General features: G+C 34.3%; 4 protein-coding genes, 2 long non-coding RNA genes and 1 other non-coding gene across 10 annotated transcripts; 1 reads left to right on the forward strand and 6 right to left on the reverse strand.

Annotated features, from left to right (window-relative positions):
- Nucleotides 1-1244: 1244 nt before the first annotated feature.
- On the forward strand, nucleotides 1245-11417 carry LOC108819885 (uncharacterized). The gene is made up of 5 exons (XM_018592902.2): nucleotides 1245-1439; nucleotides 1596-1684; nucleotides 1753-2550; nucleotides 2698-2964; nucleotides 11385-11417. Exons 1-5 carry the CDS (start codon nucleotides 1268-1270, stop codon nucleotides 11415-11417), a joined length of 1359 nt encoding a protein of 452 aa, XP_018448404.2. The 5' UTR covers nucleotides 1245-1267.
- Nucleotides 4482-10725, reverse strand: LOC108821184 (MADS-box protein AGL72-like). Of its 4 annotated transcripts, none has more exons than XM_056996480.1 (7): nucleotides 10296-10725; nucleotides 10013-10198; nucleotides 5465-5611; nucleotides 5275-5374; nucleotides 5076-5117; nucleotides 4906-4956; nucleotides 4482-4765 (listed from the first exon to the last, which is right to left on the reverse strand). In XM_056996480.1, exons 2-7 carry the CDS (start codon nucleotides 10192-10194, stop codon nucleotides 4628-4630), a joined length of 660 nt encoding a protein of 219 aa, XP_056852460.1. In that variant the 5' UTR covers nucleotides 10195-10198; nucleotides 10296-10725; the 3' UTR covers nucleotides 4482-4627. The 4 variants fall into 4 exon arrangements, with proteins under 4 accessions (XP_056852460.1, XP_056852458.1, XP_056852459.1 ...); XM_056996478.1 differs by having other exon boundaries at nucleotides 4482-4789; XM_056996479.1 differs by having other exon boundaries at nucleotides 4482-4789; nucleotides 10013-10725.
- LOC130501637 (uncharacterized) lies at nucleotides 8132-10006 on the reverse strand. The gene is made up of 2 exons (XR_008939830.1): nucleotides 8698-10006; nucleotides 8132-8407 (listed from the first exon to the last, which is right to left on the reverse strand). It is a non-coding gene; the product is annotated as an uncharacterized LOC130501637 (long non-coding RNA).
- On the reverse strand, nucleotides 11351-11423 carry TRNAK-CUU (transfer RNA lysine (anticodon CUU)). The gene has a single exon. It is a non-coding gene; the product is annotated as a tRNA-Lys (tRNA).
- A 235-nt stretch (nucleotides 11424-11658) lies between these two features.
- Nucleotides 11659-16191, reverse strand: LOC130501636 (ABC transporter B family member 28). The gene is made up of 16 exons (XM_056996477.1): nucleotides 15748-16191; nucleotides 15022-15209; nucleotides 14912-14935; nucleotides 14738-14839; nucleotides 14443-14533; nucleotides 14247-14347; nucleotides 14107-14157; nucleotides 13870-13998; nucleotides 13542-13604; nucleotides 13178-13457; nucleotides 12906-13054; nucleotides 12721-12810; nucleotides 12500-12634; nucleotides 12350-12406; nucleotides 12207-12263; nucleotides 11659-12018 (listed from the first exon to the last, which is right to left on the reverse strand). The coding sequence occupies exons 1-16, from the start codon at nucleotides 16154-16156 to the stop codon at nucleotides 11782-11784; spliced, it is 2163 nt and encodes a 720-aa protein (XP_056852457.1). The 5' UTR covers nucleotides 16157-16191; the 3' UTR covers nucleotides 11659-11781.
- A 1567-nt stretch (nucleotides 16192-17758) lies between these two features.
- LOC108834913 (dehydration-responsive element-binding protein 1B-like) lies at nucleotides 17759-18724 on the reverse strand. Its single transcript, XM_018608227.2, has one exon. It carries the CDS (start codon nucleotides 18603-18605, stop codon nucleotides 17826-17828), a length of 780 nt encoding a protein of 259 aa, XP_018463729.2. The 5' UTR covers nucleotides 18606-18724; the 3' UTR covers nucleotides 17759-17825.
- A 5076-nt stretch (nucleotides 18725-23800) lies between these two features.
- LOC108834914 (uncharacterized) lies at nucleotides 23801-25256 on the reverse strand. Its single transcript, XR_001946884.2, has 3 exons — nucleotides 24964-25256; nucleotides 24675-24871; nucleotides 23801-24169 (listed from the first exon to the last, which is right to left on the reverse strand). It is a non-coding gene; the product is annotated as an uncharacterized LOC108834914 (long non-coding RNA).
- Between the last annotated feature and the right edge of the window lie 303 nt (nucleotides 25257-25559).

Consider the following 25559-nt stretch of genomic DNA (forward strand, 5'->3'; position numbering starts at 1 on the left):
AGCATAATAGTGAGACAAGACAAGTCCTAGTAAATGCCAAGCCATTGTAGCTCTGCAATACTTCATATATCCATGAACGTTTGAAACATGTGGTCATGTTGTAACTACCTTAATTTGTAACCCATGAAAAATATTCTTCTACTTTCAAATCATCAAGAAAAGAAATATAGACAACCTTAATTTGTAAAGTTTTCGAAACTTGAAAACCCCCAAAGAAAGTGAAGAGTAGAGAAACATACAGTGTGGTTGAAATCATATTGTAATACTCAAGCTGTCTCTTCTCAGAGAGAGATGCGTGGCTAAATATCATCATCTCACCATGCATTAATTTACTAGTACGGTTTATTTTAAAATATTTCTGTCACACTTTTAAATAGCATCTGCTCGTTTACCAATGTAATGCAGTAACTAGATCTTGATCCGCGCTTTGGAAGCGCGGAATATTTTACGATGAAAAATTTCACTAATAACTTAACAAATATTTTGTTAATTTTTAAAGAGTGTGTATTTAAAATATTTGTATTTAAATCAGTGTTTTTAAATTCAACCCAATTGTGATTATACCGGTTAATCCGGAGATCTAACAATTCAATTTAGTTTTTTAAAATATTCATATTAAAAAGTCACTAAAACCCGAGACTAACCGATTGAACTGATGGATGGCCGATATGTAATTTAATTTGATTGAAATTGTAATAGTTTCATAATTTGTAATCTTATAATCCAAATTTTAAAGTTTATTATTTTGTAATTTCTGAAATTATGACGTTTCTACAAAATTTTAAAGAGAAAACGATGGATATAAAATAACTAAGATTAATTATTGTATTGTTTGGAAATATTGATAGTAGTATATAAAATATATTGTTTGGAAACATTGATAGTAGTATAAAGAAATAAGTATATTGTTTGGAAACATAGATAGTAGTATAAAGAAAGGAACATTAGTGATTTAATGTAGGTTTAACTATAAAGTATAAATGTGTATTTAATTTAAAAACTTACAAAATAAATGTTAGGTCCAACAGAATATTTCTATTTTAATAAGATAGATAAAGTTACATAGCTTTCTTTTGATAGCTCTCAGTCTCAGGTTTCAAAAGAAGCTCAAGAACCCAAATAACATAAGATATACATATTGGATTTTTTTTTGCCCGTGCAAAGAATCTTGTTCTTCTTCTTTCTTCTTTTGTCAGTCCATTTTCACATGCCACTTGTCATTATACGTTAGTGGTAATAACAAAACAAGAAGACAGGCTTTGTCTTAATGGAAATGGGTAAAGAATGGTCCAGTGGAGGCAGATCCAGGAGCAAATCCAGTGAAGCTAATGGCTGCATCCCTGCTCTTTACCACTTTTTTCATTCTCACCATTTCTACTTTACTTCACGTCACCATCACCGCCAGCCAAGTTTTGATTCTCTCTCAAGATATCCAAAAGGTACTAGCCTTCTCTTCTCTCTGCTGTTTGGTAGTCATTTGTGAGTTTAAAACATGTTGACTGTTGACCAAGGAAAAGAAAGACTTAGTTTTATAGAGGATTAGGTTCGTTGTATAAAGCACTTGGGACTGTTGTTGTTGTTACTGGAACTTTCAGGCTTGGTTGCGCCACGAAACAGCTTGGAGTTAACAAAGGAGTCTTCTCTATCAACAAAATACAAGGAAAAAGATAACTTCAACATCTCTGTAAGTCAGCATTAATGGTTTTATTATATAGTACTGATGTAGCAGCCAAGTGACAAATTCAAATGCAGGTGGGCGGGAAAAGTTCAAACCTGAGAGCTCTTCTTTTTGATACATCCTCTGATAACTGCAACTCACCTAGCGCCAAGTCACCAAACCTGGTGGCTAGACTCATGGGTCTTGATCTTCTTCCTGATAACTTAGACCTTAATAGACCATCAATAAAAGGTGTAAGAGGACATAGACTCACTGAGAACTGCTCAGGGACAAGATCTTTGCCTGAGAGCCCCAGGGTCTCTTCTGCTCGTAAATCTGATTCAGAAGTTCGTCGCCTCTCTCTTCAGCTAAACAGAGAGAATAAGCATGAAGACTCTGCGTGTTGGAGGCTCAAAGATGAGGAATCTCAAGATCCAGGAAATAATGAAAGGGTCATCACTAGAAGACTTGGCATGGATATAACAAACTTGCTTGAGAACAGAAGGGCAAGACCAGGACTGGACCAGAATAAGCATAGGAAAGTGAGAAGCATGTCTTCACGGAAAGAGAACAACACACTAAGCTCCAGTCCCACATTTGTGTTCAAACAAGATAATAAGATCTCTCAAGAACCAACAAGAAAGCTGACCCATTCAAAAGATTCCACGAAGAAACTCAAAAGCGTAGATGAACATCCACTAAGACCTACCAACGTATGCAAGAAAAATGTGTGTGGTAAATCAAAGTTATCTCCTCATTCAACACCCAATCTCCAACACAAGCAGAGACAAGCTTTCATCTCTACACCAAGATGTGATCCTTTACACAAGAAAGAATGCAAAAAAATCCCAAACTCATCAGCTGTCTCTGCCTCAGAACGTCCCCGGAAACAGGTGCACTTGTCTACGTTTTCTTACTCTCTATAAATATTTACTTAAAAATAAATATTTTTTTAAAAATAATTCAGAAGTTTATGTCTGTATTTATTTTTTTTGGTTATGTCTATGAATATTTTACTGATTTTTCATGTAACATTTTAGATGGAGAGAGCAGAAGGACCGGAACAGGACGAAGATGGGACGATATGCTCCGGTCAGATGTATAACTACGAGGAGAACAAGCTTCCTCAAGAACTTCTAAGCTCCAGTTCTTCCCGTTCAACCACCATTTCTGCCACCTTCTCCAACGTAGGAAGAACCAAAATCTATTTTGAATATCTTCTGGGGATGAAAAAGCTTGAAAAAGAAGAGGAAATGGTGGTCGCTGAGATTGAGCGGCATATTGTAGACGTACTCGTGCTGGAAACGGTAAAAATGGCTTGCGGTTTGAGGAGATAAACGAGGCGTTTTTAGTATTAAAGAACGTTTTATATTTGTGGGAACGTAATGAGGACTATTCTAAAATAACGTTTGCGTTTTGTTCTTAAACGACTAACGAGAGACTCAACGCATAACGTAACAGTGTGCGTTTTGCATATCTCGCTTTGCAATGGCTGTTACTAATTGTTGCAACTTGCAACCATCATCCGAATTTCAAACGCGTCGTCTGATATAACACTCCTTACCATTATACATAATTATGTTATTCGTTTACCAAATAACGAGTTATCTGCTAAAATGTCATGAACAAATTCCATATTGTTTTTTAAATATATTTATATACGTAATTTGTTTTGAATTTATGGTCATTCAGTATAAATATTCTAATAAAAACATTTATCTATTGGGATGTAATTGTGGGCCTTGTGACTAATAAATTAACAGTCAAACTATTAAATGTCTGGATTTAATAGCTCAAAAGTACATTGCAGAGCTAGAGCAATGTGACTTTATTAAAATAAAATGTATGTTTTACTTTTACCTAGGCATGGGCATTCGGGGTCCCAATCGGGTTTTGGTTTTATCCAATCGGGTTTCGGTTATTCGGGTTTATCAAAATCAGCCCCATTCGGATTATTTAAAAATTCGGTTCGGGACCGGTTCGGGTTCTATCGGGTTCGGGTCGGGGTTAGTAAATCTTCCAAGAACCGGTACAATCCAATGTACTTTCGGGTTTGGGTCCCAATCGGGTCTTCGGTTTTAAAATATCTAATTTTTACCTACTTTATAACCAAAACATAAGAAAATTCGGTTCTTCGGGTTTGAAATACCTAATTTGTAACTTTTTGTAACCAAAACATAAGTAAAATTGATTTTAAAATAAGAAATGAATATCAACCGTGATCATTCAAAATCAAACATATTTATTGATAAAAAAAATTAAATAAACGAAACCATAAAACGAAAATTACGTTCTCATGAAATGAAATGAGAAATATTGTTTAGTGAAAACAAAATCTAAATCTAAATATTTCAAGATTCAATAGCCATATTTAACCATCAATCTTCATGTAATAGTACCACCAACCTTCATGTAATAGATAAGTATTTTAAATATTCAATATATATATTAATGTATTTTGAATACATATTAGGAATTGAGATCATATTTGATACAAGATTTTTTGGGGGTTTTGAATATTTCGGGTTGTATCGAATATCTATTTAGATTCGGGTTCGGTTCGGATAATACCCATAACCCGTAATACCATAAAACAAGATCCATTCAGTTTTTATGTCGGGTTCGGATCGGTTCGGATTCATTTTTATCGGATCGGATTCGGTTCAGATTTTCGGGTTCGGTTTATTTGCCCAGCCCTAACTTTTACCCATATTGATATAACAAATTAACAAAAATCATATATATATATACTGATATACACTAACATAGTTATATAAACACTCAATTTTTCACAAAGTAAGACAAACAAAAACCGCTCTACTAAGGGAGAAAATAAATAAAGCAATATCGTAGAGAATACTTAACACTTTTACACTACTATATTTATTGATGCATTCATAGAGAGAATCGATTCAAACATTCAGAAATAGAAATATATACATCTCCTGATAATAACAAGAACCCTGTTGATTACACTCGATTTTGAGGAAATCCGATGGACAAGTCAGTTTCCACATCAGACAAGTCCATGTTTCCACTACTACAGGAATGTGCATTCTTCTCACTCTCTAGGCTCCTTGACTGCATCCACAAGGGCTGTTCTTGAAACTGAAATGATAACATATTATTTTCCTAAAATCCATTGAAGAAAACAAATTAAATTCTTAGAGATTTATGTTTAAATTAAGTCTATGATTGTGCATTAATGAATCAATTCATGTCCTTGAATTATGTATATGTGTGTTTACCATTTGGCGCAGCCTGCTTCTCTCGTTCAAGCCCTCTCTCTCTGCTACAATCTAATAAAGTGAAGTGAACAAAATTCACAAGGAAACTTAGAAATAAAACTCAGTTTACAAAAAAAGAAACTTAGAAATAAAACTCCCTTGAAAATAATTAAATTAATTAGTAATAGTACCTCTGCTTTTAGTTTCTCTATGTTATCTTCATTTAACTTAGCCTGCCGAAATCGGAAAATGCGGAATGAGCTCATCATTTCGATATCAACGTCTAACATTATTGTTCAACACATTATGACAACTATATAATTACGACAGTACTATTAGAATGAAGTTTTATTTCTCTCTATATGAATTATATACTCAGTGCATTTATACCTTCCTTGATCTGACAATAGTAAGACTTTTCTCAATTTTGGTAGTTATCTCCTTGAGTTCCTCCACCGAACACGAATCCAAATCTTGTCCCATCAGCTTCCTTTAGATGTTATCCGAGTGTTATACAATCATATACTGCATATCAAGAAAACATACATATGCAACAGATATAGGAAGATCAGAAAATCACCGGCAATGAAGTTGAAGAATTTCAATCTTGTCCATCATTATCGCCATTTCGTTCTTGAGCTCTCGCACATATTGTTGTTTTTGGAGTCTCTCCGCTCCAAAATACTCACCCCTATGTATCTCACATCTATCTATCATCTTCTGCATGCTGTATACATTTCCAAGAACCCCTTCAGTATTATTTATTAGAAATATACATAATCAGTTTCTGAACTATGTTATATATCGTTATCAACAAGAGCAATTCACACATTCAAAATTCATGTTTTTAGACATGTTTATTCTAACCTAAAATTGTTATTCAAGCATCAAGTCATATGTCCTAGTAAATTAAATACATGTATTTTACCAAAAAAAAAATTAAATACATGTTTCTAGCCACTTTTGACCTATCTCATGACTACTGAGCAGTAATGTATTTTATATAAGTATGAAATATTTCCCAAGCATGAATCGTAATGTACATGTTCAATATGTTTTTCGACCTAACGGGATGAGAATGCTAAACATCAGAACACCGAAGTGTAAATATGCATCTTTTAATTTGCATGATTTGGCTTCCTATTTATAGTCACCAGTGATACTGATACACACAGTGATACTTATACACACGCCTTTTTAACTATTAACAGTTTTATTTTGCTTTAATGGTCAAAATCAATAAGTAAGCTCGTAATTATCAATGACGTTAACATTTGTATCAATGACACTCAAATGTAGTTATTGGTAATTACTAAAATGTGAATTAGTAGTAACTGTTAATTTAACCAAGAGGCTATAATATATATATGGCTTGGCAGAGTGATAAATGTTGAGGTTTGATAATCATCAGTTGAACACTTGATCAACGTAGCATCACATCACAATTTTAATTCTTTCGGTTAGTTTGAATTCGGTGCAAGAAATTCAGGTATCCCTAAAAGATCAACACACTCAAGAATCCCAAACTGTCTAGGGCTGAAGTTTAGACCTTGACACAAAGTAACAAAATATTGTCTCATGTAGTTTTCTATTCTTAAAACGGTTAATTGTACTCTTCAGGTATTTATTTTTATGACATGATCACTGAGCTTTTCTTATATATTATAATAACGTGCTAAGTGGTTTCAGCATGATGAGTTCCAATGTATACTAGGTTCAAAGTTCGACAACGCTTTGGGAAAACCCTAAATCACTTGCTCGTGCTTGAAGAAGAACTTGATTGCAAGTTACAAACACATTTAGTCAATTAATTTATTAGATTTTCATTAAGAAATACAATTCCGTGGTACTTTAAAGAAACTACTAGATTTTGACCCGCGCTTTCAAAGCGCGGGTTTTTTCTTTGAAATTTCTATTTATTTTTTTTATTTATAAAATTATTTATTTGTACATAAGATTATATAATCTAGTTACAATTGTGTTAATCGTTTATATTTATAAAATATGCAAACAATTGAGAAATCTTATATAAATTTGTATACTTATACAGAAATAAATATTTTTTTACGCGTTTTGAAAAACTTTAATGTGGATTCTATTCTATAATATCTTTATATAATTTATAGTGTACATTTTTATTTAGGATAGAACAATTAAAAATTTGGGCTTCATAAATCATAGTTTTATATAAAATAAAGACAACACTCAATTATTGAGCTTCATAAAAATCTAAATTGTATTGGGTTATCTTATAAGAATGAATTTGAATATAAACTATTTTCTTTATATAATGGGTTTAATTTTCGGATTTTATTATAATATATATTAGATAATTTCTTCAATCTTAATTTAGATACATATTTATAGGCCCAGTCCACATTAACTACAATGTTTATGGACAACAAAAGATCAAGTTACTTTTGTTATTTCTGAAAGTGAATCGATGTTAAAAAAAATAACAAAATCCTCTGTGCAAAAACCAAAAGGAGAATGGAAATTTCTACCGACGACTCACCTTCTTCGTTCCCTAGTCAGTAATATTCTCTCTTTTTTTTAGATTATATAGACTTAGTTGTTCTATGTTTAAAAATCTGTTAGAACTATACATTTCAAAACCTTTTCATTTATCAAATATTTGCATGTTTAATCTGAAGCCATCGGAGTTAAAACGATGAGACGGAGATGGCTTTTGAATTCAACTTTCCGAACTATTTAACGAAGTCATAAGATTTTTCGGAAGACAACAAAGAGGTAAATATAATTCATGTCTTTCTCTTTTTTATAAATAATTAACAGTTTTTGACCAAAAAGAAAATAATTAACAGTTTCTAAGAATTTTTTCCCAAGAACTGGCCATCGAAATCTATATTTTTTTATAATTTGTTTTCAATGTTAAATCAGATAATGACTTTCGTTTATTCCGATGAGATTGGAATGATTCAGAGTGACCGAATAAGATTTGAAGCATTCAAAATCTGATCTCACTGAAATCTAACTTTTTTTTACATTTTTTTGTTAAATAAATATCTATGAAAGGAAATTTTAGTATATTTTTTAGCAATTTTTTTAATCATACTTACCGTCCTTTATGTGTCTTCAGGACAAATATAAAGAACGGCATTGCTTCAGAAAGATAAATTATTTCCCGATACTTGGTCTTGTTTTTCATTAATATATATTTTAGTTTCCATTCAAGTACAGCATAGTTTGATAGTTGTAATATGAGTTTTATTTTTACATTGGAAAATAAGAAGTCTAACATTAAACTTTCTAAGAAGATAAATTCGCCCAGAATGTGTGTAAGCCTGGTGATTCTTGTAAGCATTTCATAATTCGAATGCTTTTGACCAGGCAAAAAAATGACATAAAATTATGTTACGTATGTACAGGTTCTAGGTGGGTTAAAGATGCTACCAAACTTATTGGATGTCGTGTAGGGTGAACTCAAGCTTCTTCCGTCGCTTCTCCCGAATACATTGGATCATCTCGACCTCACCACAGTTCAATACCTGTCCCAGCAAATCTGAAAAAAAAAAGTAGAAACATGTTAGTATTGATAGCAAATATTCAGAGATTTAAATGCATAATGACTTGTATAATTACAAATAAGATATTGCAATCAAGTGATCCATTCGAAATAGTTTGAAAGTCGACCAAACTCAGATACAACTAATCATTCATGTGACTGGATATATTAATGGCTATGTTATGACCCTTTATAGGAATGAAAATTATTAACAACAAATCGCAATATTAGAAAAAACATCAACGATGAGTAGACAGAAACATATGTAGACAGAAAAGAATGCTTACATTCTCATCAGCCAATACAAATTACATGGTTTTCCCTGTTATGTTTTGTTTCCAAGAGTGTAGAACCTTCACATGAACAAACCAAGTAATCTTCTAGGACCTCAAATATTTGATGCCTGTCACTATTTCATTAGAAGCTTCCAATGTTTGGATTTGCTTAGGTTATGTTTTGCTGCAAGCAGTAGGTTTCTTTAAGGGCAGTGTTTTTGACGGTAGTGGTTTCAATAGGAAGGGGTCTACGGTATTTATAATATGAAGAGGTTAAAGGGAGAGGTGCTTAGGTTATTGGGAAACCTTGGGGCATACTCCAAATCGTATCCCACTAGATTTTTCTAAACTATAATATCTATATTATCGCTATAATATCTATATTATCGCTATCATTTATTGTAAATATGGGTACCATTTGAAAGCTCCAATATAATCGGTGGGTGTTGGCCACGTTAATATAATTAGTTGGATATCATGCACCGTGATATTAGGTAACTTTTATAATCTTTAGAAATCCTTTCTTTATTAGAAAAAAAAATATTTATTAGTGACCAAGTAGTTAAAACACAGAATATTCCTTAACATCTATTGAATCGATTTCAATAATGGAATAAAAGTGAATGGGTTAATCTATAACTCAATTAAAAATACATTCTTATTCTTTATAAATCCACTAATTGATAAAATGTTAATAGATTGTTATTTTTTTGGTTCACATTCAATATTTTAATTGGTTCTTCATTCAAGTGGTACTAAAATGTAAATACTATATTTTGTCAAATTCATAAATCGAAAATTTCAAGTCTTATGGTATTAGATACAGGTTTTTTCTGAGTTTTATCTCGCAAACCTTAAATTTTAGGGTATCGAATTGGGTAAATTTTTAGTGGGTTATGTTATATTCCAAATGAGTTTAAACAGATTGAGTTGGTATAAATGAATGTTCGAATCAGTTTTTGTGTAAAAGTTGTCGTGAATGGGCTTAAAAATAGGTGGTTCTGGTTGGCCAATTATAATGGACGATTTTCATTTAAAAAAAGGAAGAAAATGGCAGTGGCATTTGGTTGTAATTAAGTTGAAAAAACAGGGGCAGAATCCTATGAGGGATTCTGCTTTAATAGTATAGATATGCCTAATTAAAGAAAATCAAAGCAATTTCATAGGGAATATTTTGGGGGAAATTAAACTCAACTACATGTTTAGAAATCTCCAGCTAGTACAAACAATCTTACCTAATTAATTAAGAGCTTAACATCACAAATAATGGTGTATATATATACAAATGAGTGTTGGATCAAAAGGTTCATAAGTGATAGGTACTTACTCGGAGCTAGCGAAATCATATAATCTTCCTGTCTGAGAGAAGACGATGGCGGCTACTTGAGCATCACATAAAACTGAAAGCTCGTGAGCCTTCTTCAGGAGACCTTTCCTACGCTTGGAGAACGTGACTTGTCTGCTAGTCATGTCCTCGATTCTTTTGATTTCGATCTTCCCTCTCACCATCTTCCTGCCATGATTAATGAATCCTTTAATTAGAAACCCTAAAATCTGAAAGATTATTGGGAAAGGAAAAATTTGTTTCTTTCAAAAAAGAATGAACTCACTTGGATATGAATCCAAAGCCAACAAATGGTTTCTTAAAGATATTTTGGAGAGATCTAAAGACTAGATCTGAAAACTTCCCTAGAAAATATGTTGGTAAATAAATCTGGAAAAAAATTAAAGATAGCGCACAAAACCCTTTTAAGTTTATTTTGACAAGATGCGGCGTTCGCCTTTAAAAGAACTTTACAAGAACAGAAATCTAGCCGACCAAAAACCTCTGTGATATGAACAAAGAATAACTTTTACAAGAAAAGAAAACAAAAAGGGATTAAAAAGTGGAAAGAGCAATAAAACTTGTGAAAAATGAAGAGAATTTGGTGAAAGAGTCGTAGACTATAGAACTATCCCTCGATGATTCTCTCTTTGGTCTTCATCTCCTTAAAACTGCGTAAGCAGGAGACACAAAGCCCTAAGTCAACTAGTCTGCTATTTTTATCTGATGTGATATAACGCTCAGGAAACTTTTGTTATTTATGCTAAATTTTATAAAGATATTAATTTTACTAAGTTTTTAATATTCTATTTTTTTCCTTGTCCAAAAAATAGTCAACTAGTTTTGCTTGTCTTTTTTTTTTATCACTAGTTTTGCTTGTCTTTTTTAATGTTCCAAATCTTATTGATAAATACTTGGTTCACATTAATCTATTTTTTTAAATACTTGGTTGCACAAAAAAAATGGTTTTAGTCCATCTTCTCCTCATATATCTCTCTCACCCAAGTTCTCACAATCAAAATCAAATTGATTTATCCTCTCTCTCCAAAAAATCAACTCATAGCTTTAGATCTGAAGAAAGTTAGACCCTGTGAAGTTGTAATTGAGCAGATGGATCAAACTTGTGGAACTCAAAAGAGAAAAAACAATAGGTTAAGTACTTTTCTACGCAAGAAAAAAGCTTGTTAAAGGCAGTGAGACTATGGTCTTCGAGTGCAGTAATATCTTATTACGTATGGTGAGAAACAAAACTTACCTTGTCAAATGCAGTGAAACTAGATTAAAAACAACAAAAGAAAAAGGGCCCAGGAACAAAAAAGGTCGTGAAAGGAAAAAACAATTCGCCCACCGTGGGACTCGAACCCACGACCACAAGGTTAAGAGCCTTGCGCTCTACCAACTGAGCTAGACGGGCTATTTGTTCATTAAGAAGGTTAGTTGTATATCTAGACAAAAGCCATACACCGGTCAAACATTTAGCTTGTGCACCAGCGAACAGAAGATCATTACCATAGAAACTAAAACCACCATTGACCTCTGTGACTCTGATACTTCTCTTTGTAGAAACCTATACCAACCACTTATTATCAAAATCAAATTTCTATTAACTATTTGGTAATTGCTTTGCATTGAAATAAGTTCTTGGAATATAACACTTGAAACACCATTTTATAGTAATTTTTGTTTCAGATTACACATGTAACAATCTATAATCTGTTTGTATGGTCTTCTATTTGAGTAAAACTTGTAAAAGAACTTTTAGATTGATTAGATTATTCAAAGGCCAGCCTCTGAGTGCCAACAAGTGAAGCATATGATCCCTTTTGCGCCACCAACTCAGAATGAGTTCCAAGCTCTATGATCTTCCCACTAGAGCATACAGCGATCTGATGCGCGCTCTGGACTGTGCTTAATCTGTGAGCGATGACTAAAGTTGTCCTGTCTTTCATCAGACGGTTCAACGCACTCTGGACCAAACGTTCGCTCACTGCATCAAGCGCACTCGTGGCCTGCAACAAGAATGGAAGAGAGAATAAGCAGAGGGGTCTCATGTTTATCTTAAAGCTCTATCTGCTTTAAGTTGTAATTCGCTCCTTCTCTGTTCTAGAATATCATTTGAACTGTTTGCATATTGTTCCTTCTCTCCCATCCAAACAGTCAATCAAAGATGAGATTATTAAACAAAAGAGTCTCTCACCTCATCGAGAATCAAGATGGGGGCGTTCTTCAGTAAAGCCCGGGCTATTGCAACTCTCTGAAACGTTGATAAACAAGTACATCAAAGCGGTAGCAAAAGTCTGCGAGGAACAACAAAACACATAGCATTTAATGTCTTTATACCTGTCTCTGTCCTCCGCTAAGCAGGCCTCCTCGTTCACCCACCAGTGTATCGTACCCCTATTAACAAAACACCAGTATTGGTAAGAGGAGCTTAACTCCATTTTCAAGAAGAACAGGGGAGTTGTTGCACATAAGGTCAGGAATCCGAACCTGGGGAAGTGAGATTATGAACTCATGAGCGTTGGCAGCTTTGGCTGCCTTAACGATGTCGTCCTTGGACACATGATCATTAGGGAGACCATATGCAATATTCTCGGCCACAGAGAGGGAAAAGAGAACGGGTTCCTGAGTCACACAAGAATCATAACCATCTAAAAAGAGAAGAAGATATAATCCACCAAGATTGACCCAATACATGTACGGATACACACCTGATTCACAATTGAGATAACCTTAGCCCATTCACTCTTGTCAAACATTCTCACATCCTCTCCAGCCACAGTAATACGTCCTTGTGTTGGCTGCGAGAATTGGGAACTCAACCCATCAGTATGATGTAAAAGCAGCTTCAAAATTAGTCTTCACAGACTTCAGATGGAAGAGGAGAGCCGATTACCTCGTAGAAGCGTGCCAATAACTGTACAATAGTACTTTTTCCCGCACCACTAGAGCCAACAAGTGCAGTTACGGTCCCAGCTTTCAACGTCAAACTGAACCCATCAAGAACTTTCACATCGGGTCGTAGGGGATAAGCAAAATCCAAATCTACACTAGACAAAATCAGAAAATGGAAAACCCTCAGCTTAGCTGTACAACCTCAGTTCAAGGGAAGTTTGGGTGATCTTGAAGTATGATGATATGAGGAGAGTTTTCTTGGTCTGATTTTACCATCAAGACAGACATCTCCTGCCCAAGTCAATGTACGTAGATTGTTCGTTGATTTCAGATCTGACATGTAGTACTTATCGAGGTGACGGATATTCAAATTAGGACCAGAAGACAAGAATAATCTAAGGTTTTCATCTTGAACTTTCTTTGTATGTATATCTCTTTCTAACCCGTAGGCAAGAGCCTCATCTATGTCCACCGCATTTAAAATGGAGTTGATCCTCTCGATAGCAGCGAAACTTCCACGTAGATCTCCAAACGTGTTTACAAGCCCTTGGACCTGGCAAACAGAAGCAACGACCATGGTAAACTAAATTACATGTATATGGGTAACCATAAGTGCCTTGTGGATAGAGGTACTAACAGCAAACGTTAGAGTAAATGTGTATCCAATGAAGGAAACAACTGTTCCAACAGCAAGCTCTCCCTGCGTAGGAAAAAAAAAATTTAAAAGATAAGAACCAAGAAAGATAAAGTGCAGAGGAGTAAAAGTAACAGCATAAGAAACTAAACAAAATAGAGATAAAAGAAACTTGATTATTTAGTTCTGATGATTTATAAAATTTCAGACGGTGGTAACTTTGTCCTAGCTTAAAACATCTAGTCACCATTTTCTTTTTGCCTTAATGGGCATGAAGCTTCATTTCAACCATAATAGCAATCAAAAAGTCTTACAGGCAGGCATATCTTACCGTCTTGACCTTGCTTCCCCCAAGAGCGTACAGAGCCAATAGAGAAATATAAACAGCAACTCTTGTTATAGATTCATTTATTGATTTGAAAGTACCAAGCTTTAAGCCGCTACGCTGGTAAGAAAGAATCTGTACATCAAACAGATGGTTAGAATAAAAGATCCTGGAACAGTTGGAACAAAAACAATATTTGTTTAAAAGAGTTGACTTATAGCTAGTAAGAAGTTGAAATATGACCTGACTACCAAAGAGAGACATCTGACGTTTTTCACCACTGAACGATCTTACCTATAAGAGAGAAAAATACTTGCTTCGTTAAAGGAAAATCAAAAGTTACTACAGCCAAAACATACAATATGATGAAGTCAAGTACTTACAGTTCGGATTGCAGAGAACGTTTCTGATACACAATCAGACATTGTTGCTTGGGCTAATCCATGTGCTTTATAAACAGGAACAGTCGATCTTTTGTACACAGCTTTTGACCAAATGAGCACAATTAAACGTGAGCAAAAATGACCAAGGTGTACCAAACAATAAGTTCAGGAAAAAATGAAGGCCTGGAGAATTTACCAACTAAAACTGACACAGCGAGCATCAATAAACCAAGCACAGGTGCAAGTTGAGGAGATAGAGTAAATAATATGCAGATTGTTCCAAAAACCTAAAAAGATTTTTTAAAAAAAACATAAGCCATAGGAACTGTGCATTCTTGAGATGCAACAGGATACTCTTTGTCATGTATAGAACTCCAAAAATACGAGCAACAAAACACCAAGCTAAGATTAAGTCTGTGTTCAACTATTCATTATGCAAAGTGGAAACACAAACACCGATCTCACATTTGCATAGTAAAGAAATGGCTTGCCTCAGAAAATGCCCTAAATCCACGATCTCTTGAGATGTTATCATTCACAATGCTGTTCAGAGCGCCAAGATCAGACGTAAGCAGCCCCGTCAGCTCTCCTACCTACAACAAATGAACTCAGCCCAAAAGTCCCAATCCCCCTGAACAAACCAAGAGATAAAAAAAAACACAAACCTTATATTTGTCAAAAAACTCTGCCTGCAAATACATAAAGAAAACCAACATCAAAGATATTCAGGTGGTAAACATTCAGCAAATTATGGATCATACGAAACAAACCATACCTTCTGGATCAAAACCCTTCTGAAAATCTGAGCTCTTAGCGTTGCCATAACGCTTTCCCAGATAGCATTCATGTTAGTTACAAAAACAATAGTAAAGACGGGTTCCAACGAATACAAAACAGCGATTTTGCTCAGCAGCTGCCACAGAGGATCCGGCCTCACGCCAATCAACACTTCAAAGAATCTACCTTTACATCTCAAAACATAACACTCACAGTTACTTGTGACACAGAACCAATACATATTTAACTCAATCAATAATGAAAAAAAAAAATTGTCAGCCACACCAGCAAAACCAGCACATGAACCACATGAAAAATAGTAGTATATTGGAAACTATACGGACTGTGAATGAATCACATGAACTATTATTATGTGTTACATCGCTACAAACTACATGAATTATATGAAATTACACGAACTATTATGAATCTACATGAACTATTATGCAAGATATGTGGCCATGGCGTATTGTGTAAATATCAACCATTCCAATGTTCTAAAAATCGGTCTAGGTTGGTGCCTAGATGTCTACCTAGTCAGCAAATCGAACATAAACAAAACCGAATTTAAAAATATCCGTCGAGGTACTAATTAAATCGGTCTAGACGCGCGCCTAATCAATTTGAACATAGATTTTGCCTAACTAAAAATAGAAAAACTAAACCAAACCAGCACACTATCATTCCACAATAACGTGAGGCTGAATCGAAGAACATCGATTACCTGAAAACACAGGCATCGAGAGAGTGCAAGTGCTGCATCCAACAAGAGTCAATAAGCAAACAAGGAGCCTGAGCTTGTGCTTGCTCATCAAGCTCCACACAAGCCCCCATTTGATCAAATCCTTCGATTCCTCCTCCTTCTCCGCCTCCGATTTCGATCCGTCGTCGATCTTCGGGTCCTCTTCTCCCACGATCGGCGGCGCTCCGGTGACGTAAGCGCGAGGTAATCCGACCGATTTCGCCTTCGGCGAAAGCACGAGCGGCGCAGTGGAGGAGGAGCCACGTGAGCTGCGGAGGGAGAGAAATGGCTTTGGTATGCACGTTCTGAGTAGAGGCGATTGGCATCGTCTGCGAGGGATGAGTCGAGTAGAGCCGTGGTGGAAGAGAAGAGTGGTTGCAGACGACGCCATTGATAATCTCTCTCTCTCTGTCCAACGCGCTTCTCAATTTCTGTTAGTTTTTATATTTATTTAGTACCTGTACTTTTTCTATTTACAAAATAAGGCGGATTTTGTTTAAATGTGGACCAAGTGTACCTAAACTTTTAATAGTGTTGATTTTTCTAAAAATGTTGCTCCGATTATTCGCTATCCATAACTTTTTGTAATTACTGAAGTGCCCTATATTGTTTCTATTTTGCAGAAATGCTAAGGATTTCTGCTATTTATTCATACAAGATTTATAACCTTTTAAATATGTTTTAAAATTAATAACTTCTGGATACCATAATCTTTTTTTTTTACAGCAAACGGCTATTCTATTACTCAGCTGGATACCAGAATCTATAACAATTTTTTTTGTCAAGAATCTATAACAATTTATATATGAATATAGAATATTGGTCTCCTTTTAATAATGATCACTTTAAAATCTATACTAATTTACCTTTTGATTATTTTCTTTTTTTATTTAGTAACATTCCTTCTATTTCCTCTTTTTTTTTATTAGAACCAAAATTTGTTTCTTTGCATACAAAGATGATTATGCTACACACACAAGAAAATACCCAGCATTTTTGACAACACCATGGTGAAACATATACACCCGTTTCCCAAACTTAAAAAGAAAAATAAAGATCCCCACAAAAAAATAAGGGATAATTTGCAAAATACCCTGTTTAGGATTTGAAAATTGAAAACCGCATTTCCTATTTTACTTTTTGAAAAATACACTTCTTTAATTATGAAATGACTTGTTTACCCAAGATATTTCAGTAATTAATATATTAATTCGAAATTAATATATAAATTGGTAATTAATAAGAATAATATCATTAAAATTATTTTGTTTAAGATAAATCTGTGTGTTGAGATAAATATGTTATTTTATCATTTTAAAATCAGACCACTTCATTTAGATGGCTATCCCCTGCGTATATCATCACATATTTACCAAAAATATTTCATAACAGGAGAATGATTTTTTCAGTGAGACAAGTCAAACAAAATCAGACCAAAAGGCAAAAATTTCATCACGACGGAAATATCTTATCTACTTCCAAACCGAAATTGACGAGCATGAGCTAAGGCAATGCCATCAATGAAAGTGAGCAAAGGATTCCACTAGTGTCTCTTAGTTTCACAAAAACGGAAAAAGGTTAGTGTCTCTTAGTTTCACAAAAAAAAAAGCTAAGTGTCTCTTCTTCACGAGACAAGGACGACGAAGAAGACAAAGAAATTAAGAGGGAAGCAAACGAGAGAAGAGAGTGTAGAGGAGAGAGAGCACTCTCTGTTTGGATTCCAGAAAAAAAATTCTTACCTGTCTTTAACCAAATACATATCTTTTCTTTATTCATTAACCAAATTCATATTCAGCATCATAGAAGAAAAAAACATAAGCGTGAACGTAATCAGTGTTCTTTAAACAATATATCTGAATTAGAGAAATATTAAGAATGGGCAATTATGTAAATTTATATGTATATAAGTGTATTTTTCTAAAAACTTAAATATAGGTGTAATTTTCAAATTATTTTCTTATTTGAGTGTATTTCTCCAAATTTTCCCAAAAAATAAAGGTAGAATCCGAATTTTTATAGTGAAATATCACAAAAGAATTGGAAAAGAAAAAATACTAATATTAGTAATTCCAAAGGTTCATGTCAACATCTCCTTCGAAGTCATCATTATTATGTCCCGATTGTACGGACGGCGGCGGTAAAAGCATCCCTTCCGCCATATCAGCCAACAATGTCGGCATTCCGAACATCCACTCCTCATCCATGTAAAACCCATTGCTCTGTTCCTCCGTTACGACACCCTCCACCCTCGTCTCCTCTGCCATGTTAAACCCTTCTCTCTGTTCCTCCGTGAAAATAGCTTCCACCATCGTCTCCTCAATGTCCACGCCATGATCCGTCGTCGTATCATTAACCTCAACCTGAGAAGCCACCGCCGTCGTATCCTCCATGTTCATGCCATGATCACTCTTCTCGGCCTCAAAAGCCAATGCAGCTTCAGCAGCCGCCTTCTGGATATCCTTTGCGCAGGTTGTCTCCGGGATACGGAGCCGCCAAGCCGAGTCGGCGAAGTTGAGGCAGGCGCCTCTTCCGCGGAGGGCTAAGGCGGCGACGTCGTGAGCACGAGCAGCGATCTCAGCGGTTTTGAAAGTTCCGAGCCAAATCCTAGATTTCTTGTTCGGTTCCCTCACTTCACACACCCACTTACCTGATTTTCTAAGGCGAACTCCTCTGTAAATCGGGTGCCGTGTCTCCTGAAACTTCTTCCTACCCGCCGGTTTCTTCGGACAGCTCGCCGCCAGCATGGGACTGTAATCGGCGCCTGTCATAACCGGAGACTCGTTCTCGGAGCTAAGCATTTCAGAGGAAGAAGAGAATGAGCTCATTGTTGGAAACTCCATTTGAGAAAGTGGATAGGGCTGAGTGTAGTGAGTAAGTAACAAGATCTATGTTCTGTCTGGTTTGATAAAATATCTATTTTATCTCTCTATCTCTCTTTATGTTCTTTTTCAGGTGGAGATAAGAGTGTGTGGTTTGAGAAAAGTAGAGCGAGAGTTGGTGTTTATATTGGCATGAGATATTTGGAAACGGGTGGGGCTGTTTTTTAGAAAAGAACACGCTGTTTTTGGCTCTGGGGATGACAAGTGGACAGGACGAAGCTAAAATGGTCCCACGGTTTTGTGTGAATGGATTTTTGATTCACGAATAGGCTGCCATGTGTCCTCTTGACCTTTTTGGTATGGTTGCTGACTCTTCACTCGTTATACCTTTATTGTGGGAGTGTGTGGCTGTGTTTGTGGTGTGTAGGACAACTCTGTTTTATCTATTAACTTCCATGAATAAACAAAATGTCATTATTGATCAAATATCTAGAAACTAATGGACCTAAAGATCTAATAAAAAGATATCATAAAGTACTCTATTTCTTTTTAGTTGGTATCATATGCATAAGAGCACTCTTTTAAAAATGTTATATGATAGACACTTTTGATGTGAGTGAGTCACTTTTCTAAGTGTACAAAAACGATCATTTTCATATTTGAAGAATAAATAACCTAATACTTTTCTACCTCAGAGGTAATCTGACAAGTTTTTTGTTTGTCCCCTCGGAACCAGCCATTAAAGTGTATAAACTCAACCCGAAACTCGTCAGAACCGATAAAAATCACCATATGAACTACTAGCATATAAGCAAATTCTGTCATATTATAACAACGTCACATATTATAAGTAATTAGAATATGAACTAATCTATTAATCACAAATTAGTTTTATATTGACAGATTATCTAATTTAATATCATATCAGAATCAGAATCCGATCTACACAATCTAATTCGTTAGGTACTCGCTTTGATCCAAAAGTTGCAATTTTTTTATCCCATCAATTCTTACTTACTATTTTGAAATTAATGGCAAAGAAAAACTATCGTATCCAATTGACACAACAATAAAGTCTCACATCAAAGTATAGATCAATCTACATATTATCAATTAATTTTACGTTACAAACTTATTTAACTTACCTACCATAAAACATATAATATGTTATGTTATCAAAGTTGCTAGTTCGAACTCAACAAAAAGAAATGGCTAAAACACTGAAGAGACAGAAACCAACTTAAAAATCTTTATTCCACTCCATAATTTATTCCAGAAATAGAGTGAAAATGAAGTATAAACAAAAAATAAATTACTCTATAAGTAGAGTGATTTTTATTTTTTGTTCATACTCCATTTCTCATTCTATTTATAGAGTAAATTATATGTGGAAATGGAAATGTCTTAGCTAATATAATTTGTTCAAACGGTGACTAATCCTCCAGCTTCACATATCAACGGAAAGTGCAGAGCAGTTAAGAATTAGAAAGTACTTCAATCTGAATTACGTTAAAAGTTACAATAATTTATAAACGCAAAAAAAAAAAATCGGTTATTCTAGGAAGAGTTGGGGATATTATGGACTTAATCTCCCCCTCTGCATGGAGCCATCATGGGCGAATCTACTAAGCCCAGGAAGGGTGCAGCTGCCCCATAATAATTTACAACTAAATTTATTTCTACTAGAATTATCAAGTATCTCGCAGCATTGTTCGCAAAAGCCTCTTTTTGCCTCCACTCAAACCGAGGTTCAAATTTCCCACCTACATCTTTTTGCACTGTTTTTATATATTTTTCTTCTTTCACTTTTTTGATTTAATTTATTCCATATGTTAGTATTTATTTTTACATCGTTCTCTTCTTTAGTTCTTTCCAATATTTTTGGTCATTTGTTCTTGTTATTCAATTTTGTTTTGACAAATGGTTTCAGTTTTTTTTTCTTAGTGGTTCGTTCTTTTTCTTCAAAAGTTACATAAAAAAATTTTAGCTGTATTATTTAGTTTATTTTCTGTTAGATGTTTAAGATATACAACTCATTCATGTAAAATATCATATAAAACCTAACTAGTAGATTAAATTTTTTTTTGCCCCCACTCAGAAAAATTTCTAGATCCGCCACTGGGAGCCATCCTTTGATCTTAAACATAAACATGCTTAATTCACTCCTTCTACCGGGGCTCGAATTAGGAATGCAAGAATACCAACTCATGCGCTTGATTAGTAGCTTATGCACACCTGTTGTAAAATAAGCATAAATGTAAACAGTATATTTGTTCATGAAGGTAATTTCCTACAGTAAGATATTGACAAATCTTTACAACCTTTGCATACCCTCGATTTCCACCCACAATCTCATTAATATATATATCTTTGTTTTTCGTAACTGTACTCTCGTCAATATTGATCTCGTCGATATCTTAAGAGCATGATTAACCTGGTTTCTTATCTGGGATTCTTAATTTATAATTTGACATTTTTTTTTATTTATTTTACATTTTTCGACTAAAACAGTTTTTATATCTTTTATTTAAGAAACGATTTTTAACTTTTCTTAGTTAAAATCTAAAAAAATAAGAATCATCTCTTAGCCGAAGTTAAAATTTTCATTTTAAAAACTGGGATTAGTGATGGTCTAATAATTTCACAGCAAAAAGGACTAAATATTTACGAACTGGAGATTGTAACGCCGCAACGTAGAATATTAATGCTTACACGATTCAACTACTTTTAAGTTGTATATAAGAGACAGTTATAAAGCTAGGAGTCAGAACACCTCTTTTAAAAACACCATTTGAGACAACATTTACTTACACCCAAGTTTAGTATGGTGTATGTTCCGCTTTCTATAACAAACATATTAGGGCCAACCCTGACAATGGTTACGGGTTTACTTTCCACAAAGACATGCATATCCTATGAAGCAAGTCCGTCTATCTTATATTACTAGTAACATACCAAAAGAATGCTAAAGTACCGAAAATAAGAATCAAAACAGGAGACAGAAATGGTTTAATGATATGGATTATAAGAGTTCTATAAGGTACATACAGCATGGATTAGTTCAAATAAAATATGGTATTCAATTGTGTTTGTCACTTATCTCCAGTCAGATGTTTCTTAAATTACTAAGTTGATGTAGTCTACTATAATATAAATAGTATTAGATCTATTTTACCAAACACAAATGATATTAGTTTCATCTTAAGCCAGGGAGCAGAGTATTTGACCAATACATTATCGAATTTTCTACGCTTAAAGACATATTATCACATTTCAATTACACTATAAGATATTTGTCACTTGATACACACTTTTTGTAGAAAAAGTTCTCATGGCCCTAAACTAAAAGAATGAAACTAGATATTTTTTTCTCAATCACATAAGTCTCTCTCCTCTTCTTATTTTACTTTATTGTTTTTCTTATTATATTTTATGTTTTCATTTACTTTTATCTCAAATTCTAAAATATATTAAACAAAAATATATATCATGATAAATTATATATAAAATTCTCTATTGTTAGGATCCTATAATATATATATATATAATATATATATATATATATATATATATATATATATAATATATATATATATATAAAATTTAACATGTAAACAAAATTAAATGTGGACGTGGACACCAACGCGTTGATAGAAAAACTATAAATTAGTCATAGACATAAACATCTTCACACCGAGGTCATTAGTTGATACCTTTAAAACGTTGTTCTTCGCCTCTTCTAAAAAAACCCCACATAAACACATTTCCACCATTATTCCCACTGTCGCCGACGGCACCACCACAATCGAATTTTGTTCTAACTCACTAAAGATCTCATCTTTCGAACCACTGTACACCAATTTGCTGGAGACTCCCCCGTGGTCACATCTAATCCAACTCATTTCCATTATAACCAACCGTATTTTTTGTGTCCACGTTTTCAATAATCAACATTTCTATTTCCACATCTTCACTAATCCACATTTTTCATTTTTATTTTGCTATTCATTCACATATTTTACATACAAGTCAATTTATTTTTAACATTTCAAATTTGTAATAGTAAAAGTAAATCATTACACATATTTTGTATTTTTTATTATATATCCACAAGTTACTCGTCCTCTACAATTCGTCGTCAACAATTTATCATCCGTAATTCATATCGTCCATAACTGGTTATCTACAATTTTTGATTTTCCCACAAAACAAATTTGTGAAAAAAACACATAGTCTTTTATCAGAAAGTGTCTCTCATGAGAGAAGTGTTTAATACTTTAATGTAAAGAAAAAGTCAAAAAGTATTACAACTCTACATTATTATTTTTTGACAAAATGATTTACGCCTACAGTTTTGTTTATATTTATTCAAGTTTTTCCAATCAGTATGACAAAACTCTACGAGTATGATTGATAAAGAAAAGCTGAACTGGGAGTAAATGAGAGGGATAAAATAAGAGTAAAAAATAATTACAAATATATGTTGCGCTGAGTTTTGCTACATTTATTGAGAGTAAAACATCTCTCATATGTAGCGTAACTTATGGAATTTTTATTACTTTACTTGTTTTTCTTTTTCTACTTAATTGGTATCAAACGAGCGTAACTGAGCGTTAATTTTAAGAAGCATTTGCACACTAAATACAGTCTGGTGGCAATATTTGCGGATATGGAAAAAGAAGAGGCCCAAGCTTCAGGCCCACCTTCTGCCCTAGCAAAAATACTCTGCTGCCCCTATGCCGTCTCTCTCTTTTACATAAAAAAAATGTTTTGTCATCATTACATGCAAGTAATGATTAGCAAAAGTATATATGCACAAAATGTTTATATGGCTACGTCATACACCTAGTAATAACCACGCATTCTGACCAATAAAAGACACCTTAAAAAATAAAAAAATTCGCTGAAATCTCACGAGTGATATATATATATATATGTTTCTCTACGTTCTAGTTATATGTTTTCTTCTATATAACTGGTGCTAAGGTAGTTGAAGAGAACACCAACTAAAGTGTCACTCTAAAACACTTGGATCGTCTTTAGTGTTTCTCTACATTCTAGTTATATTGCTTTCAAAACTGTTATGGAGTGGACAGATAACCTAGGACAATTAAGTCTAAGTATCGATGTATCCTGTCCTTTTTCATGGCTGGCCGGATTCAGTTTGTGGCTTCGGTTATTTTAGTTGTATATAATATCCGGCTAAGTAATGGCTCTAAAATATATGGCTAATTATATTAATGTGCGGCTAAATCCTGAAACAGTATGATGAGTATTTTATATGCTCTAGATATGTTATGTTTTAAACTTTCATAAATGTACAGATAACCTAGATCTGTAAAGGCTAATTTATGATGTATACATATTTCTTGCTAGAGCTACAGCCTCTTCTGAGACGTCACGCATGGGCGCTACGTCTTCCTTTGGTGCTCCCCTTCGAACATTTCGTTCCTGAAACTGCTGCCCTCTTTGATTAGACTGAGCATTTTATCTACTCTTTCGCCATCTTCGTCGTCAGAGAAACACAGCTCTGCTTCGTCGATCTCGAAATATGTTTCATTCGGGATGATTTGAGTCACACGTACCTAGGCATTTAGAAGACAAAGGACTGGGTTAGACGGATATTTAACAAAACATTTGCATAAACTTTGTAGTTGGCCGGTAACTTAGCTAAATAGATTAACTACGCCGGCTATCTTCAAACAAAAATGTACGGCTATTCTGGGCAGTGTATGTCTACCACAAATGTTAGCCGGTATTTCCATAGATGAGCAATTTGGTGAAGTTTGGGACAACGAGAGGTTATCTCTAGGAGTTTAGACGGATATTTAGCAAACAGGAGACTAGTTTTGTTGTTGGCCGGTAAATTGGTCAATACATTAATTATGCCGGCTATCTCTAGAAATATGTATGTCTAACTTAATGCTTGCACGGTAACTAATCCAAATAAACAGGTGATGTTGTTTCCAAAAATAAAAAGGCTATTTATGACTAAGCTTCTCTAACATAGGTGTTATCCGGAGAATTATATATATATTGCTAAAGAAGGCTAGAAAGTAGAAAATGGAGATGGGTATGTAAACATCTCACATTTTATGCGGTGTCCAACGTCCTTGCATGTGCTGGCTTGATACCGTTTCTCGGTGGTGTGTGTGAGAAATCGTCATCTTCACCGGCGGGTTTCTTCATATCTTTCGGCGGAGGGATCCGGTATTTACCACACGGCAGCCCTGTTACGATGGCAAACTCTCTTAGCGAGAATCTTATCGGGTTCCTAACTCCATTGACTGCATATTATTGAATCAAATAATAAGTATAATCAAAAGCTTTGATCTGTATGGAGTATTTGGTGATGAAAAAAAAGAATAAAAATACTTACAATCGAACGATATGCAACCAGAACGGTGGAACGAGGAAGATGATCGGTGTAGTGTTCAGACGATGACTCTGGAATGTACCGTGAAATCCGACGGATTTGAGGGATGGGAGGATGAGATTCTACGATAATTCTAGATTATCTTCTGGAATCTACGGTGAAATCCGAGGGATTTGAGTGATATGAAGCTGAGATTCTTTGATTAATCTGGATTATTGTCTGGATTGTACTAGAATATATGTAAGAATCTTTGATAACTATGGATTTTACGGAGAGAAAAAAAACTGAAAGTGGATGTTTGTGATTCTACGGAGAAACCGAAGGGGTGAGAGAGAGGGAGTTGATATTTTCGAGACTCATGTCTCTTGCATGCAATAATGAACAAAAGTTCTCTCACTTCGCATGTTCTGGAAAAAAAAATGAATATGGCAAATAATAATGCATACAAAAATAGGCTTCGATATAGGATGGTAGGGGTATTGGTGACATTATAAAAAAACACGTCATCGCTAAAGTCGAATGTCCATACTCGCAAATATAGTGGTTATCTTTGTATATCCACTGCAATTTCTCTAATTTTAATTACTCTACTTTTGTTG

Source organism: Raphanus sativus, unplaced genomic scaffold, assembly GCF_000801105.2.
Source record: "Raphanus sativus cultivar WK10039 unplaced genomic scaffold, ASM80110v3 Scaffold0238, whole genome shotgun sequence".
NCBI classification, from domain to species: domain Eukaryota; kingdom Viridiplantae; phylum Streptophyta; class Magnoliopsida; order Brassicales; family Brassicaceae; genus Raphanus; species Raphanus sativus.